Source organism: Gobio gobio, assembly GCF_949357685.1.
Source record: "Gobio gobio genome assembly, chromosome: 4".
In the NCBI taxonomy this organism is placed as follows: domain Eukaryota; kingdom Metazoa; phylum Chordata; class Actinopteri; order Cypriniformes; family Gobionidae; genus Gobio; species Gobio gobio.
In genome coordinates, this window is record NC_137100.1 from 16735147 (window position 1) to 16754677 (window position 19531).

At 38.0% G+C, this 19531-nt stretch overlaps 1 protein-coding gene across 1 annotated transcript in view; it reads right to left on the minus strand.

Moving 5' to 3' along the window:
* The window catches only part of LOC307125378 (annexin A1-like), a 20799-nt gene extending 6998 nt beyond the window's left edge, over positions 1–13801 (minus strand). The window contains exons 1-11 of the mRNA XM_079815225.1: positions 13766–13801; positions 13552–13634; positions 13311–13419; positions 11254–11348; positions 9813–9926; positions 9539–9629; positions 9374–9453; positions 9226–9282; positions 2957–3050; positions 2759–2854; positions 2382–2440 (exon numbers count right to left, since the gene is read on the minus strand). Of these exons, the coding sequence (XP_079671351.1) occupies positions 2382–2440; positions 2759–2854; positions 2957–3050; positions 9226–9282; positions 9374–9453; positions 9539–9629; positions 9813–9926; positions 11254–11348; positions 13311–13419; positions 13552–13605 (849 nt within the window). The 5' untranslated portion in view covers positions 13606–13634; positions 13766–13801. The remainder of the gene's footprint in view (positions 1–2381; positions 2441–2758; positions 2855–2956; positions 3051–9225; positions 9283–9373; positions 9454–9538; positions 9630–9812; positions 9927–11253; positions 11349–13310; positions 13420–13551; positions 13635–13765) is intronic.
* Positions 13802–19531: the final 5730 nt, after the last annotated feature.

The following is a 19531-nucleotide window of genomic DNA, read 5'->3' on the forward strand; positions in this document are numbered from 1 at the left end:
GGTGTACCCGGAGTGGGGCAGCGATGCAGCGTTACCGACCCGGACAAGGGAGGCTGTTGGGCGTCCCGGTGTGGGGGTGCGGTTAACGGCTGCGTCCTGACAGAGGAGACCAGGGAAGGACGCGCGTTCCACTGGGGTCTGCTCTGCCAGGAGGCTGGCGACAGAGAGGGATGCGAGTGGCGGGACCCGTGGGTGGCGCGCACTGTCATCACCGGTCTCTGGGTTCTCAGAGACAGGAACATGAGTTCTTCCCAAGCGCTGCTAGCCCGGGGGCCAGCAGCGGAAGGATTTTCCCCCGGCCCTCCACCGGGGGAAGGAGAGGCCCTGCTACCATCCCCTGGGAAGAACTGGAACCCATCTCTGAGTTGTCCACTTCCAGCGTGGCGTTTAACCAGGCTGGGGAGCGGACTGGGCGTCATCCTCAACCACCTCCACGGCGCGGCCCGGGTGAAGGCTGCTGCTGGGGCCGGGCGGGAGGAGGGAGGGCGCCCTCGGCGGCGAGCGGACTGAGGCGACTGAGCCGGCGGCTGGTGCAGCAGCTGGCCGCCGGGGCAGTACGTGTTACAGCCTCAGTCTGCTCTGGGGCGGCCGAGAACTGTTGGGCGCAGTTCCCAGCCGCGCCGCCGAAGAGGCCAGCCTGGGATATGGGTGAGTTGAGGGGGCGGGCCCACTCAACGTCCTCCAAATCACCAGGTAAGGCCAGGTGTTCTCCCGGACCACAGCTGTGGACATCTCCCGACCCAGGGAGCGTGTGGCCACCTTCACCGCCCGGGGGCGGGATCAGTCGCGGCACGCAGCTCAATGAAGAGCCCTGGGTCGGCTCCACCCTTGTGCATGTGCAACGGGGCGGCGGCCTGCCCGTAGCTCTGCAGGACCACGCCACCGAAGTAGACGAGCCCACAGGCTTTGGGAGGGTGCTTAGGACAGCCACACCACGCCACGTCAAGCCCTCTGTGGACACCGTAGTGCGCAACAGAGAGTTCAACAGTGGGGGTGAGGGGGCCCCAGTGTACCCTAGGCCGCGGCCCCATCAAGGGCAGAGAAGGTGGAGGAGGCCACCAAACGATCGCGGGAAGCACGGGGACTTCCAGGACCGCGTGATCTCCTCATGCACCTCGGGAGCGAAAGGCATTGGGGGCGGGGCCCAACAGCTGTCGGGTGCCGTCCCCAAAAACCAATCGCGCAACCACGAGCACTCGCGACTGGGCGGAGTTCCACACCAGCGCGAGACTCGCGGCTGCCCGAGATAACATGGCTGTCAACCTTAGGTCGGATCAGGCAGCGCTGACACACCCGGAGGCGGAGCACAACTCCTAATCGTCATCCCCAAAGGACTCCAGCCCACCTTGGGATGCGGCGATCGACATCTCACTGCTATCTGGAGCGTGAACGAAACGAACGAGGCGTCAGAGACGGGCCGCTGTTTCAGTCCAACACTCGCGGGTTTAAGCAATGTGCAAGAGGGGGCGTGGCCCGAGGAATGATCGTCGGGGTTCTTAATACCACGGCACCGCACTCAGGTCACCCTGGCCACCAGCCAAAGTACCGCCTCACTCGGAGACGGTAGATTGGGGTGTGGCAGAGGGGACTCTCTCTCCTCACGGAGATCACTGAGTCTCGACCGCAACATCGCGATGGTCACGTTCCCGCAGTGGGAACATGACGCATCCACAAACACTGCCCGAACGTGCTGAAGCCCAAACACATCGAGCAGTGAATGTGCCCATAGACAGCAACGGAGATCGATCGCACCCGGAAGTGCACGGGCGAACCGTCTTGAAAAAGACGTGCCACGCGCAAGCTCTTTTTGTGAGAGGAAAGCTCTGCAGAGTGCCGAAGCGCCCAGGGAAACACACACACAGCTGTTGCAGATCACTGCACAGATCAGCAGGCAGGCAGCATGAGATCGCTGGAACGCGCCGTAACACCAACACCCTGGAGAACCGCTGGTCTCTCGAAGACTGAAGAGAAGACTTCAGAATTCAGGCTTGTAGGAGTGAAGAGATCCTCTTGGCTCCAAAGCAGAAACATAATGCGATGTTCGCAGCGTACTTCCTTATATACCCACGAGGTGGGGCGGAGTTACGCATGCAAATTCCGCATGCCCATGGCATTGGCACTGCCATTGGGCGCTGTTGAATACGATGAAGATGATTGGCTTCTAAGCGAAACCCCCATTCGTTAGTCACTAACGTACGTCGTAGTGACTGAACGAAAGGGAACCTCCAGACACATTATATAAAGATCTGAAAATGCATTTCATGATGTTTCAAATTAAATTCAAATGGATTCATATGAAAATCCTTCAATAAATAAAGGCTGAGGATATCAAAAACATGGATGTAATGGAATACGTTCCATGAATTCCTTAGCAACTTTACCTTCATAGCCAGATGGAGCTTTTCTGCAAACAAGGCAGGTTTGTTCCAAGCAGACTTCACTAAACATGAAAAAAAGAAAGAATGATGTGAGGTTTGTATGTTCGTAAGAGGCTGTTATGTGTGCACAAACTGAAGATGTGACTTCCTACTGCTTAACTTAGTTTCTATTGTATCTTTGTACCTTCCTTTGTGTGATAAGGTTTTGTGAGATACTACTGTCTGGACCCACCCTCAACATGCAGAGCTGGAAAAACAAGCTTCCTAAAAAGTTTCTCATAGTCTTTCGATCACTGAAGCATATAACATGTCTAGAATCTCTTGCACACACCCACATACAGTACATACACACAACCTAAAATGAATACTTGTTTCCTTACCCAAAGTCATCAGACAGTCTTCAATGTTTCCATGCAGCTCACTCTCCAGAGCTTTGGCTAAACCCTGCTTGCTGTATTGGCCATAATACTTGAAAACTGCAAATATATTTTAAATAAAATAATAGTGCCTCAAAAATAGTCAACTATCATAAATGTAACATCTACATATATATGTATACATCTATCTTCTTAACTTACTTTTGCACAGCTGAGATTCACTCCTGGATGTGAGGACATCAATCAGGACAGAACAAACAGTACCAATCCGATTCTCTCCTGCCTCAAACAGAGTCTGAGAAAACAATGTCCAAAAGTCAGAGACAGGGAGTGTGGTTACATGCACATCAATATACAGGCATTTACATGCCATTACATGCTTTCAGGTTATTACAACTTACAATGCATACATATACGTCCTATTTTACAGTATGTGTAAACCTTGTTGTAAAGCCTGCTTTTGTGAAGAACTTATGTTTCCTGTCCACTGAACAAGAAAACCAACAAGGCACCACCTCTAGGCCAACTGAGCAACTTCACCAAAGAGCTTGACATGTTGTTGTCCTCCTCTCCCGAAGATGCTCCAAAGATACCTGTGTGCTGCCTTTGAAATGTACAGTAATACATAGACCATGCGCTGTAAAATCCAACAGTTGTTCTTACTAAGACTTTTTAGTAAACTTTACTTAATGTCCAATAATTTGTTGACCTTACTTAAAACAAGTAAGTAATCTGAACTATTTGCATGCTATGCCTTCGTTACTTAGAAAACTCAAGAAAACATTACTTGACTGGTTTGAGTACCATTTTGCCAAAGCAAAAAAACAAGCGGGTGGACGGGCAGACGGGCAAAGTGTTTTTGAGGCAGGGCAATTTTTTCTAGACTTATCACTCATTTCCTCCACTTCTTCTCACCATAATTGTGATTAGTGTTCCCTTTGGTTGGACACTTGGAACTTCATTCATATCATAGTAATCCTATTAATCCTATTAATGCAGCAATGCAACAAGAAATTGATTTCAAAACGAGGGAAGTAAAATAAATATATATATATATATATATATATATATATATATATATATATATATATATATATATATATATATATATATATATATATATATATATATATATATATATATATATATATATATATAGTGTGTATGTGTATATATATATATATATATATATATAGTGTGTATGTGTATATATATATATATATATATATATATATATATATATAGTGTGTATGTGTATATGTATATAAATATATATGTATGTATATAAATATGTATATATATATTTGTCCAATAATGATATAGAACATAACTATTTTTCATGTCAAATAATGACCTTTTAACATTTGTTTCGCTAATATTTATGGCATAACCTTTTAATTGAGTTGATATAATCCCTCTAAGTTTGTCACAATATCATTTGACCATGCTTGAGTGTGTCACACACACACTTCAACATTCAGCATGCAAAACACAACAATGGTAACAAGGATTTATTTTTTTTTATTTATTTATTTTTTATTATTAATACGACCTTTACTATTTTACTTGCTGTCATTATTGGGGTTATACTGACAAAAGACAAATAGTAAAATAAAGGCAAAAATAGTAAAACGAAGCAATTAATTTATTCATGCCACAATGCACTCTGGGAGTACACTTCCTCAGAATTAAGTTGACAAAACTTAAACGGTTTAAGTAAGAACAACTTAATGCAATTAAAAAGATAAGTGAAGTAATTAAACAGCGGTATTACTTAAAATTAAAGTATTTAGTCTATTCAACTTAAAATAGTTATTAGAACGACTAATATTCTTAAATAAATTTAACTCAAGTTTATCAAGTAATCATTACTTAAATTTTTTAGGGCAACCACTTCCCTCAAATTTTTTAAGTAAACTCAACTTATCCGGTTTTAGAGTGTAGCTAGACAGGCTAGGAAAATTATAGCGGATGTCCTCATGTCCTGCACTCAGTGTCCAAACTGCTCCCATCGGGTAGACACTATAGGGTTCCAATCGAATATAGGAAAAGGTAACTGAATAGATATAACAACTCTTTCATCCCTTTATCAGTGAATTTCCTTAACTCAGGACATAAGGTGGGGTGGAATGAGGGGCAGAGTTGTAAGTACTGAATGCACGTATGTCTGCACTTGTTTCTGTGTTTGCTAATGTTCTATAATTGTATGTATTTCTATGTGGCAGCCTGTATGTCCAAGACAAATTTCCCTAGGGACAAATAAAGTAATCTTGAATCTTGGTGGTTCCATGAAAAATCAGCATCAATCAGTAACTGACAGTATAGTGAATTAAATTTTGGGGTTGTGCCCGGGGTGACCAGTCAAATCTCAGGGGTGTCTAGGCCCACGGCCACCCGACATCCATCTCTAACTCCATCACTGGGCTCAAGCATGCGCATATGAGCCTCCGTTTACCATATCTGATGTGCATAAGATGGAAGAAAATAATCTTCAAAAACAAAACGAGTACTTTTCAAGCAAAAATAAAAGCAAATTAATTTAATTTAATTACTAGTTTACTATCAAAATTCAGCACTACTAAAATTACCTCTATATATTACTTTTGTTATCCAGAGATGTTTTGGATAAAAGTATGCCCTAAACGAATAAATTTAAATACACAAATAATCATCCTTTTTTTTAAAGTGTTTACAAATGCATTTTTCTAATTAATTTCCTCAATAGGCATTAAAAAACCTATAGAGTTCAAAGCCTTAAACTGAACCAGCCAGCTTCAAAATGAATCACAACACCATTTGAAATTAAGCAAAAAAATATTAGAAACCCCCCCCCCCCCCACAAAGTGGTACATATTCTGCACTGTATAAAATGTAGGATTGATTATAAGGAGACAATGCAATTATGCCACAATGTTTCAATCGTACAGAATACAACTGATGTAAAAGCAAAGTACTTGTAACTTGCCATTTTATGTTTCAATCACAGTTGGCAATAGAGAGGCCAAAGTTCTTGAGGGCACTTCTAAGTGTTGTGTATTGTTTGATGATGCCTAATTCAAATCACACTGACTTATAGCTTCGACAGAAGAATACATTATAGTATTTGGAAACAATGAATGGGATACTTCCAGATGCCTACATTGTAAAACCTAACAGTTGTATGTACTAAATAAAAATGAGTTCACTGCACTCAAATATTACCGAATGTTGTGTGGACACAATGACTGAAACAGAACTCAAACTGAATGAGTTATAGAACATTTCTAGTTCCCAGCATGATTATTGGATAATAATTGTATTGTCAAGTGATTAAATAAGTGATAATTGCGTATTGGTGGTGACACCTGATGATGGCAATGAGCAGAATCACTGAAGGAAAGAGAAACACAAGAACTACAACTGACTTCAGCCACTGCTTTAGATTAAATCATCTGAAGGATAAAAGAAGACATTAAATCTCTGAAGATCTCAGCAGATGAGGATTAAACAACTCCACAAACAGCATTACCAGCCTCACACATTACTAATAGACTAACTTTATTTCTGTCATTTTGAAAATAATAGTTTTGTTTGAATTCACCATGATGGTGTTCAGTGTTAGCGTTAGTGTTAGTGTCAGTGTTGTTGGGATATTGATCCCTGATCCGTGTTTACGAAGCACATTTGTTATAATAAGAAAAGCCCAGAGAAAACGTGATCAGCTAGTGTTGGTTGTTTTTTGCTGATGATATTTTTGTCATGTAGTGACAGAATCACTGATTTCATTTAGAGTCTAACGCTCTGGTTATAGAGCTTTTGTGTTATTATTTTATTGTATTATTCATAATAGAACCTTAGTGATTCTACAGCACAAGATCCAGGATGGATGCAGTAATCAAAGAATATGCAGAAGTTAATAAAATGAATACACAAAAGGCTTTAATTTACAACAAAACTCGGACACACACAGACATCAAGAATCAGAGTATGAATCTCAACAATGGTGACAATAAAAAAAAATATTCAAAGTAACAGATCAACTTTGAACATAAAACAAGCTACAAAAACGTCACAACATACACAGCAAAAGTAACAGCAAATAGTAAGAATCAAAGAAAATTTGTCACAATACAGATGCATAATTTAGTCATGCCGCAATGCATGCTGGAACCCACGAGGGAGTTTTGATCGGTGGTACCCAGCATGCACTGCAGCATGAAGCTTTTCATTGATTGTGACCATTGTTGAGATTCATACGCAGATTCTTGATGTCTGTGTGTGTCTAAGTAATGCCATAGATAACAACCTTTTAAGAACTACATGATTTGAAAATCATGGATATTATTCAATTACCACAACATTGCTGGATCTCGTGCTGTTGAATCATGTAGCCACCATTATAAATAATATAAAAATTAACAACACAATACCGCTATAACCAGAGCATAAGACTCTGAATGAGATCAGTGACTTAAGCCACTACAGGATGATTATACCAACGTCATTGTATAGCCAACATCACCTAATCACATTTTCTCTTGGCATCCCTTACCATAACAAATGTGCTTTCTAAAAACACAGTAAAAGCAGCCAGAGAAAAAAACTAAAGATTTAACGGTCAAGAGCCCAACTAAAACAAAAACACTCTAAACTATTATTTTCATTAAAACAGAAATTACAGAAATAAAGTCAGTCTGGTTAGTAATGTGTGAAGCTGGTAGTGCTGTTTGTGGAGTTGTTTAATCCTCCCCTGCCGAGATCTTCAGAGATTTAATGTCTTCTTTTAACTTCTGTTATTTCATCTAAAGCTGTGGCTTAAGTCAGTTGTAGTTCTTGTGTTTCTCTTTCCTTCTCTGATTCTGCTCATTATCATCAGGTGTTCATCACTAATGCCCAATCATCACTTAAATAATCACTTAATTTCTTGATTGCAATGAGTGTCTTATTTTAGTAAACTCAATTGAAATAAGTTCAAAGTACTCATAACCATTGTTTTCTAAAATTAAAAGAATTAAGGTAATCAGTGTCCTCAAATTTAATGAGATAGCTTAACTTACTAGATTTGACTTTGTGTGTGCAATTGTGAGCTAGCAGTAACTGCAAGCACTCTGAGTTCATTTAAAGTGTGTAATTTCATCTGTTTTACTCAATATAGGGAAGGTTCAGCTATATCAAGTATTTGAATGCAGTGTAAAGTTTAATTGTATATTAAGAAATATCCTTTTTAGTGGACTTGATTAAAATAAGTGCAGAGTACTCATAACTATTGTTTTTTATAAACCTAAATGGTTTGAGGTAATCGGTGTCCTCAATTGAAATGAGTTAGCTGAACTTGTTGGGTCTTGCATACCCCTTTTCCACCAAGGCAGTGCTAGAGCTAGTTCAGAGCCAGAGCTAGTCCCAGTTCATAGTTGGTTCGACTGAGGAGCCTTCTAAGAACCGGTTTGCTTTTCCACGGGCTGAGAGCCACAACAGAGCCATGTCTTACGTCACTGTATACGTCTCATCTTTCTCAGCAACACTAGCGAGGCAGCGGCAATGTTGCCAAGTATGTGGTTTTGCCGTGGGCTGTTTTTTCATGTCCGCGGGATGAAGCGACCCCAATTCTGTGATATTTAGCCCCGGGAATGCCAATTTTAGTGCCAAAAAACACATATTTTACCCCCAAATGTGATTTTTACTGGGGAATCCCCCCCTGGAACGCGATTGGGCTTGTTTTGAGTAGCAATTGGGCGGGTTTGTTGTGAAAACCTGGCAACCCTGGGCAGCGGGAAACACAAACACACCAGGCTTGTTCGAGATGCATCGTCACTGCGCAGACCGATCCACGTATGATATAAAAAAAACGCATGAGTGAATCAAAAGCATAAGGAGTCATGTGCTCTCGCTGGACTCGTTGTCATACGGCGATCGGTCTCTGCACAGCACCGCTGCGAACAAGCCTTCCATCAACAATGCAAACGTTGCGTTACTATTCATTCACATGGCTTTACGATCCTACATCGGCATCAAAACACAACGCAAACACAGCGAATCCAACAAATTCATGTAGTTCGCCGTAATTTGTATAGACGGAGATTACAAACGAACAGCAGCTGTTAGCTCCATTAGCTGCTATTTCAAAAATGGTGGATCTAAAGTTTGTGTTTGTCTTGTTGACCCCGCCCCCAGCGCCTGACGTAATCGGTTCTTACTTCTAGCCCTGTTATAGCCCAGCAATGTTTTGGTGCTACTTAAGAACCACTTTTCCTGGCTCGGAGCTGGGGCTTTGTGTGTGTAAACACAAAGAACCGATTTGAAACTAGGCTCTGGCTCCGATCTAGCTCTGGCTCTGCTTTGGTGGAAAAGGGGTAACAGTGTACCAACCAATCCAAATTCAGAGCAGGTTACATTTAGGTTACAATTATTTAGACCCAGACAAATCAGCTTATCTAAATAAATCAATTCATGTGGTCAGAGTTGTTACAATGTTGCTGTGGAATCAGCTGTACCTTTGCATCACTCTTTGCAAGCCCATCGTCAATTTTACAATCTTCACTCCTGGTAGCCTGAAGTTATGAGATATTCATTTAGCATACATAACAGATTTAGCTTTCTTATCGTGTAACATAAAAACACTAAACAATGTTATTTTTGTACCTTGCAAAGGGCAACCAGGGCAGTTTCGAGTTTTCCACTAACTTCACTTTTAATATCTTCCTCCAGCAGCTTTCCATAGACTGTAAAAAAAAGGAAGCGTGTTAACAGCTACATAGACATCTACATTCATGAAGTACTTGCATGTATTTGGATCTGTGTTGTTACCGTCTTTGAAATAACTTTTCATTGCTGTGATCTCCTTGTTTGATCTGGTCCCTAGAATTTCACTTAAGGCAGCCTCATTTGTCCCAAGACCCTGATTATAAGTTACATTTTTAAAATAAAAAATATGGTTTTGTAAAAATATTGAAATATTAAGAGACAAAATGTTAAAATAGTTTTACATTTTAAATGTTTTTTTTTTGTATTTCTTTTTTTAATGTTTTAATTTTTATAATTAAGAACAGAATTATTGAAGAAACAAAATATAACATTGTACCTTAATGGCTTTTTTCATTTCAAAAGCATCATACTCAGGCGGTGTCATCAGCAAAGCAAGGACCACCTCCTCAAAATCTGACTTCAGACCTTTTTTCAGTGCATCTGCCAGAGACTGACACATAAAAATATATAGAAAAAAAGTTATTTATACATAATACAATACACTTTTCTTTTACAGTCTAGAGACCAAGGTTAATTATGAAAGACCTTTAGACCAAGGCACTCACAATATATTTTAAATGTTAAAGGGTTAGTTCACCCAAAAATGAAAATTCTGTCATTAATTACTTACCCTCATGTCGTACGACACCCGTAAGACCTCCGTTCGTCTTCGGAACACAAATTAAGATATTTTAGTTGAAATCTGATGGCTCTGAAAGGCCTCCATTGGCACAATGCACGGTTCACTCTCAAGACCCTTAAAAGGGACTAAAGACGTCGTTACAAAGTCCATCTCACTACAGTGGTTCTAAAATAACTTTATGAATCGGCGAGAATAGTTTTTGTGCGCAAAAAAACCCTAAATAATGACTTATATAGTGATGACGATTTCAAAACACGGCCTCATGAAGCTTCGAAGCGTTATGAATCAGTGAATCAGTTCATAAAGTTATTTTAGAACCACTGTAGTGAGATGGACTTTGTAACAACATATTTAGTACCTTTTAAGGGTCTTGAGAGTGAACCGTGCATTGTGTCAATGGAGGCCTTTCAGAGCCATCAGATTTCAACTAAAATATCTTCATTTGTGTTCCAAAGACGAACGACATGAGGGTAAGTATGACAGAATTTTCATTTTTGGGTGAACTAACCCTTTAAATAGTATCCTAAGCCGTTTCCATCAATAAGTATTTTTGTCCACAAAATTTAAAAAAATATATTTGTTGAGCTGTGAACTGTTTAATAAATAAAATGTAAAAAGCTGAAATAAGAATAAAAATGCATTAACATGAACTGCACAGTTTCCTGATAACTTTCGTTTAACGGTCCAATCATTTGCAAAGTCATGAGTCTAGTCTATCTAGATTCCTTGGGTCATACAGAGTACAACTGTGGAACACAGAATACAACAATACTCAGTGTTCCAAGGCCAGATACTGTCTGCCAGCCTATTTATTGTTTGTTTGTTTGTAAAATGCTGTATTTTACAAATGCTTTCATGCACTGAAAAAATGACCTAAGAGTACCATAAAAGTTTGATGAAAGTGCCACCTGCTGGTAAAATGTTGTAAATTTAGTCTAAATCGGCTCATAAACCTTTAAAACATTGGCATGTTCATAAATCATGAAAAAACATGAATCGAACTATGAATTGACAACCCTAGAACATTGCATTTTCTTCCATCCATTCCTCCAGTCTCACATTTATGTGCCAGACCATCTTTACACATAAAAATAGGCCAAAGACAAATGTTGTTGGAGGATGTGAATATGCTTACTTGTCCTGTACTCTGCTGATAGGCTGCTTTGATCTGTTGTCTCTGTGCATTGCTCCTCTTTGCTAGAACCTCCACAATGGTGGCTTCATCCACACCTTCATTTGAGGACAGACCAAAATCAAAAATGACAAAACTGCACCTTTTTCTATACTTTGATTTTGGGTGTAAATGGGCAATTGCAGAGTGCACAATATTCATGGTGCATAAGAAGTACAACTAAAATGTACTAACATATATTGCAACATAGCTGTGTATTGGATATATCATTTCAATCATGACAATTCTTGGAATAGTTTTAGCATGTTAATGGATATGACAATGTATTTGGACTTGGTGGACTAGATTTGCTACGCACACTGTTGTGTTGTTGCTTTTTTCGGCTGCTGTTGCTGCAGAATAAGTATGGACTTTGTTTATAGATCAGTGACACACACACATATAGAAAACATGGATTTTAAAGCTGTTAATGTAAGAGTTACGAGTTTGGCAGGGTGCTGAAAGATGAATGCTCATGCTATATTTGAATATTTTATGTTAATTCAGTTGTATCTCTTCTGTGTTATAGTGGATGTTGTTGTGAGGACTTTTATTATGATGGGGGTATAGTGTGTGAGAGAGAGCTAGCCTGCTATTGTTTATATAAAAACAAAACAAAACATATGTTTCTAATAAGTAACAAGTAACTGGACAAGAATGTTTGGGATGAAAGCATATACGTTTTATGTTGTAGAACAAAACGTTCAAGTATCGTCAAGTTATGTTTACTCATAAATTGGAAAGCCCCATCATAAAACCCCAAAGAAAAATCTTGAGGGAAACAGTGGCGAATTAGTCTTCCGGGTTTTGATGTCATCCCTGCACCACTAGGCATACATGAATCCCGTTGAGATCTAGACAGGTGGAGCTGGGTTTCATAGGCACTCTGATAGCATGTTGCAGGCTAGCTTATAGCAAACAATGAACCAGACTATTTAAATTTTGAGCAAACGTTAAGCAAATGTTAAGCTCATTGGCTGCAGAATTAGCATAGGCTTGTGTCAGTAAATAATGTGATTGTTAGCATTAGTCTGCGCCATCTAGAGTTTCATGACTGAACTAGATATTTAATCTGGTGCTGATTTTTTGCCATTATTTTTTTTTTTTTAAATAGAAACATTTAAATTCATCGGACATGGTCACTAAATTTTCTTAAAACAAATGTACAATTTAATTTGATTTTGAGTTGAATGCTAAATTTTTCATATAATATATGTGATATTTCACTTGACAGTAGAGATTATTTTTTAATCTGATTTTGTTGATATGCACTAAGTACTATACACTAAGAGAAAAACATATTTTTGAGAAGAAAAAATTAAATCGGGAGAAACAGAAACACCTATTCTGAACAATTATAGATTAATACAGATTAATACAAAAAAAATTCCTTGGTGTAACAATTGTAAAGCCCTTTTTTTTTTTTAAAGAGTTATGCAAATTAATTAATAGTAAAATTCCATCAAATTGAATTGAATAATCTTTATGTATTTTAATTAAAAAATGTATTAAGGATTGTTCAATTATTCAATTAAAATATGTAAGGATTATTCAATTCAATTCAATTTGATTCAAGAAGTAATATTAAATGTGTACATTAAAATAAAAATGTACATAAGTTATTTTTGTCATGTAGCCTGTTTTGTCCCAGTGCACATGGATTAGTGTCATGCCTGTGGCTCTTTGCTTTTCAACTATTTATTTTTGGGAATACATTCTAAGAATGTATTTTTTTTTTTCAGTTATTGCAGGGGTGTGTCCTCCACACCTTTTCTAAAAAAACAATAACTTGAATAAACATACATAACATATATCTAGCTGAAAATGAACAATAGTATCAGGGACATGACAGAATTATACATATTTATCGTTGCATTTATTGTGATATCTACACTGTAAAAAAAATCTGTAGAAAAACAGATTTTCGAAAAGGTACATGTCATTTTCTGCCAGGACATTATCCATTAAGTTCATGGACCTTTAACTCTAAAACACAATGTAATGTGCAATTCAAAATGTACCTTTGGTCTCAATGGCTTTCTTCAATTTTGCAGCATCATTTTGGGCACTAAAGTTTGGATCAGCCTTGACTGTTCCAAAGTATGCCGTCTCTGTACGACCTTTAAAACCCTGAGATAAAACATATAACAAGAGCCACTAAATATCAGACCATGGACTTAATATAAGTAATGATGTTGAGGTGTATTTAATGAATGTTAGCTTGCATGTACAAAACATCGGTCATGTTTATTCTGTACTTACCTTGCTACTGTCATCATCACAAATTTTCTGGAGAAATTTCTGGAAGAAAGCCATCCTATTAAAACCTTTGTACCTACAACAAACTAAAACATGCAAGATTGCACTTATGAACAGTCGTAATATTTCATTGATTCAATGTCAAATGTCTTCAAAGAGCTTTGTTAAGATAAGTTACTCAAGAAGACAGTAAAACACATTTACAATGATATCTCACCTGTTCCCCTGTGAATTCTGTGAGAGCTGGAGCGAAATGAGTAATTTCAGGAACATAACCGGTCCTTTTATTCTTTTGGCTGCGTGGAGGAGTTAGACCAGGTTGTTCTGGTTGTACCTGTCTGTAGTCATTTAATGTATTTGCTGCACTCACCTCAAACTGTAGGATTTGTGAAATGTATAAGATAAACTTTTTCATTTTCTTCTAATTTATTTATATTATTCATGCACAATTATAAGTGATAGTTCATCCAAAAATGAAAATTCTGTCAACATTTACTTACAATGTTGCTCAAAACCCCCCATAAACCTTTCAAAAAATAAGTAGATTTCAAGTTCATTTTATGAAGTATACTTAAGTAATGTTCAAGAATATTTTTAAGTATACTTTAAGTAGTAAGTATACTAGTAGTAAACTTAAGTGTACTATTTCAATACCGCTTGGGACCAAATTGGCCCACTTTTAGTATATAAAAGTATATGTTTAAGTGTACTCTAAGTGTAACAGTAATAAACTTTAAGTGCACTAGGTTTCTCATTTGTACTGCATTGAACAAGTATACTAGTAGTTTACTACTTTAATACAAGTAGTACATTCTTTAGTTTATGAAAGTACACTTTTAAGTGTACTCTCGGTAAACTACTAGTTTATACTGAAAGTATACTTGTAAGTTTTCTTTAAGTGAACATAACATTATACTTAAAGTTTACTATTTATATATTGTTTTTGCACTTTCAGTGTACTACTACATTCAAATGTACACTCTCAAAAAAAAAAGAGTACAAAATTGTACCTTTTAAGGTAGAAGTGGCCGTCACTGGGGTGGTACCCTCCTTAAGGGTACATTTTTGTACCTCTAAATCAGGGGTAAGTTCGGTCCTAGAGAGCTGATGTCCTGCAACCTTTAGCTCCAACCTTCTAAGCTGTAGTATAAAATCAATTGCTCCCAGCATGCATTTCAGCAGTAAGTATGTCACCATTGTTGAGATTCATATGCTGATTCTTGATATCTGTGTGCATCAAAAAAAAAAATTATCTCCGTGAATTTAAAAATCAAATTCAGTATGCCTGATCTGTGGCAAGAAAGTATTGTTGGTGAATATTATTCATTAAGATTTTTGGTCAGTGATGAGTTTAATCAAACATTTTACTTAATGACAATTTTTGTTTAAGGCTTCTTTAAATTTGAACAGATTTTGTGTTTTGTTGAGACTGTAAAAAAAACAACAACACATAAACTCACATAAAAAGCCAAGAGTTAAACTGCCCAACTAAAGTAAACACTTATCACTATAATGGTGACCAAATATTTTCAATAAAACCAACATCTAAACCTCTGTTAATTTTCAATAAGAGCTTCTATAGATGTCTTTCAGGGTTGGAGTCAAACTCTGCAGGATAGCGGCTCTGTAGGACCGAGCTTGCCTGCCAATTGTATAATTGTACCCTAAGGACCAATTGTGTACCTTTAAAGGTACAGTTTTACGTTATGTTCCCCAAGGAACAAAATTGTACCTCCACTGTACCTTTTTTTCTGAGAGTGTAGATATAGGCCTACATTTTTTTATACTTGAACTATACCTTTAACAGAACATTTTATTATAGCTTTATGCATCCTTTTTTATCAACACTTGAATGTGGGTAAGTTTCATAAAGAAAGGCAACATTTTAAACAAACAGTTGAGAAAATTGCATTTTTGTCAAAGACAAAGCCTTGATCCGATTCAAAACGATGATCAACACACAAATGAGCTGTGTCCCAAAGTGAAGGGTACGCACTTCGAAGGCCGTGCACTTCGAAGGCCAGACCAGGCCACGCCTTCGAAGTGCATGAAGGGCGAACCGAGGGACAGGGTTGCCAGGTCTGCACAACAAAACCCCTCCAATTGCAAATCAAAAGTAGCGGAATCACGGCCAAAATGGGTCAGCATATGCCAAAACGCGGGGGCTCCCAGTACAAATATTGCTAAAGTAAAGACAACTTACACCTGTGGACTATAGGCTACAAACAAAACAACCCACATCAACAGTAAATGCTTCCCAATTCCAGACTTGGCAACACTGGGCTGTAGCAGGTGTGTGACTGACACATTCGTAAGAAGATTTTAAAAAGAGAAATGGAGCAGAATTTATTTATTTATTTTTTGCTGTTTTTGAGTTTTATTGGATTTTGACATGCTTCAAAGCCTGCGATGATGGGAGACTGGACCATAAGCACGTAAATCTGTTTTAAATTTAATTAAATATTTAATCGTTAAGTTGCAACTATTGTTTATTTATTATGTTAAATGTAACTGTTACAATATATTTTAAACATTTATATATTTACGTCCAAGTCTTTATTTACTTATTTTTTTTCAGCTCACATCATCTCAGATGCAATTGTAGCTACTTTTTATGACATGCCATGCCAGCCGTCGACCGATTCAGCACCGCAAACCTGCGGACAGTGGAAATATGCACTCATCCCAGATGAAGATGATGTCCCGCTGGCACAGGCCCTACCAGGGTTTCTATTGTGCATTACCATCCCGGTCCAGCTCCACCAGCGTCTCCCGCTCAGCTCAATCAAAGTGTAGAAATGTGTTCTTCTGTTTCAGCTGTTAATTTAAATTTCTGTTGTTTCTGATTTTTATTGTAGGCCTATGAATAGTTGTAAAAAGTTCTTTAAGTAATGTATAGACCAATTTATTTTCATTTACACATTTTAATTTACATGACAAGAAAATATATGCATGAACATATGAATTTGTTTAATAGCTACAAATTATAACTTTCATTACAAAAATAAACAGAATGTAGGCCTACAGAACAACCACCTCTCTTTTATTTAGCCTACACATTTCAAGTTAATGAAAATGAACAATATACAGCAATTCCTTGGTTTAATTTACAAATAACTTGCATAAAAAAAAAACACTAATAATATAGAGAAATTGTTCTGTGCATCCCGGCCACGACTTTACATTCAGCTTTTGGAGGAGACTTTCGGTATAATGGACCGTCGCCAGTGAGCGACATTCATTTATTCATTCATTCATATAAAATACTTTATTTTGCAGTAAAGTCAGCAGTTTTCGTTTATTTGCATTTTCACTTATAGTTTTGAGTGACAGATGTCGTATTTGATTTAGCCTATTTTTGTCTGTGACATATTTTAGCTACGGTGTTGACAGTAGGCTATGATAAGAAAAAATAAATAAATGATTGCTTGGCCAATAGCCTTTTACTTCTGTTATCCCCAGTCTCTCTCTTTCTGTAGGGGACATTTAAAAGAGAGATTCTGGAAACGAAATCTAAATTTAGCTGGATCGGTCGGGTCGGGAAGAAAATAATTTATAGCGCGTGAGCACGGAGTGAATTTGAAGCGCGAGCGGGAGGGTGCGGAGCGGAATAGATCCTATTGCGGGAGTGGGACGAAAAACAGCCCCGCGCAGATCTAATTTGAAAGGGCCGAAATAAGAAAGATAAAAGAAAAAAGAAAGAAAGAGCGAAAAAGGAGAGAATGGACTGATTCCTCTTCTTGAGAGAATGGTTGAGAAATAAATAACCCTTATGCAAGTTAAAAATGGGAAATTACAGTTTATCTTGCCAGGTTGCTCTACCACGAATGCACTAAACGTTTTGTTTACTTCAAGTTCAAGCGGTGGCGCCAGGCTACACTTGAGTTACCGACCGCTACCGTCTTTCACTGGGAAATTTAAACCCGCGCCGCAAGAAATCTGATCGAGTGCCGCGGGAATGCGGACCAGTCAAATCCAGTAGTCACCAGTGTGCTATGAATTCTGGGATAGGGTAGGCTGCGAAGTTGTGCAAAGGTTCCATCTGCTGTACCCTTCCTTTGCCTGAGAAACAGAGGGCGCATTTTGAGTTGCTTTCGACTTGCGGCAGCCTTCGATCGTCGCACTGCTGTGACGCAATCGCACTTCAAATGTGGCCTTCAGAGGTGCAGCTTTAACATTGGGACACCCTTCGTAGTGCCGCTGTGACGCAATCGCACTTCAAATGCGGCCTTCAGAGGGTGCAGCCTTCACTTTGGGACACAGCTTTGGAGTCCGGAGAGTCTGTAGTCTCTGTACTAGATTAGTCATAGCGCCCCCTACCATATAACAGTGAAAACATGGATAGATTGAAGTCTCGAAAGTAGATTTCATGTAAATTCCTATGTACACTATCAGTGGACTTGCCTACACAAAAATTCAGATACACAGAATTAGGAACATTAGCATTTCTGTTTTATATCAATATTCTAATCAATATTTTCAAACAATGCAAGTTTAATAAGTCTATGTAAAACTATGTAAAAATATTTATATTTAATAGGCTACTCAATCAAAGTATTAAACATTAAAGAAAACTTTCTTATTTTTAGTTTAAAAGAAGTATGCTAGACACACTAATAAACACTTGAATAAACTTTGTAAGGGAACTTATGTGGAAAGCAAATGGAAAAGAGCACAGTGAATATTCTTCAAAAAGCCTTCTTTGTGTTTGAGTTAATAATGGCAAAAGTTTCACTTTTGGGTGAACTCTTAACACTTTTGGGTGAAGTATTAAACATTAAAGAAAACTTTCTTATTTTTAGTTTAAAAGAAGTATGCTAGACACACTAATAAACACTTGAATAAACTTTGTAAGGGAACTTATGTGGAAAGCAAATGGAAAAGAGCACAGTGAATATTCTTCAAAAAGCCTTCTTTGTGTTTGAGTTAATAATGGCAAAAGTTTCACTTTTGGGTGAACTCTTTAACTCTTTACTCTTACTCTTTAAGATCAAGTTACAAATCTTGACCTGAGTTCTGTCATACTACAGAGGCATTTTAGGTGACAAAGAGCTCATGAGGTTTGAAAAAGTAAAGTTGTATAACTGGGTTCTGGGTTTGTATCATACAATCACACAAAAGAAAGAAAAAAAATGCAGAAACGTTCCAAACCAGTTTAAGCGCTTATTCATTGGAAGAAAGTAATTCATTTATCTTAGTGATCATAACCCAATCTTCATTAAGTTTAACTCTCACTAAAGCAAAGAACTGATTGAAAACTTCTCAGATCATATATTTATTATAAAACACAAAACAGAATAGACAACAAACGCATTGTACCTGTAACTCAGTTATTCAAAAGGTAAATGCAGTGGTATAATTTATATGCATTTAATTATAATTTATATAACATCTCACATACATCAGCCCAAAGAGTATTTACACATTAAGACACAATTAAAAATGCATGGATGTCAATATAGACAATAAAACATCAAAGCAAGTTTTATTTTAAAAGATAAATGCTAGATCACACTTCACAAGCAACATTTCACAATTTTTTTTATGATGATAAAACAACCAATATACTGGACACTTTTGGATGTCAAATGTTAGTGGAATATGTTTATAGTTAATATGATGAACGACACCTGATAAACTGACTTTATCTTGAAAATCACTCAGTTGGTTAATAATAACTGCAAAAACTGTTCAGTGAATGTAGGGAAGAAGTTTGTTTTAAGAAAAGTTCTGGCATCTGTTTGAAGATGCTAATTGCTAATTGCATTCTAACATTTTTAGATGTGACTGAATGTCCAAATTCCTTCAGGGCCACTGTATGCAATTTACAAGGATACTTATCATTTACACATTTCTGCAGAAGTGTCCAGCAGCAAATAATGTAATACTTTTAAATATTCTTTGTCTGGAAAAACAACCAATGCTTACATTAATTTTAGTGTGTGTAGACGGGGAAGGCACACAATAATGAATAGATCACACA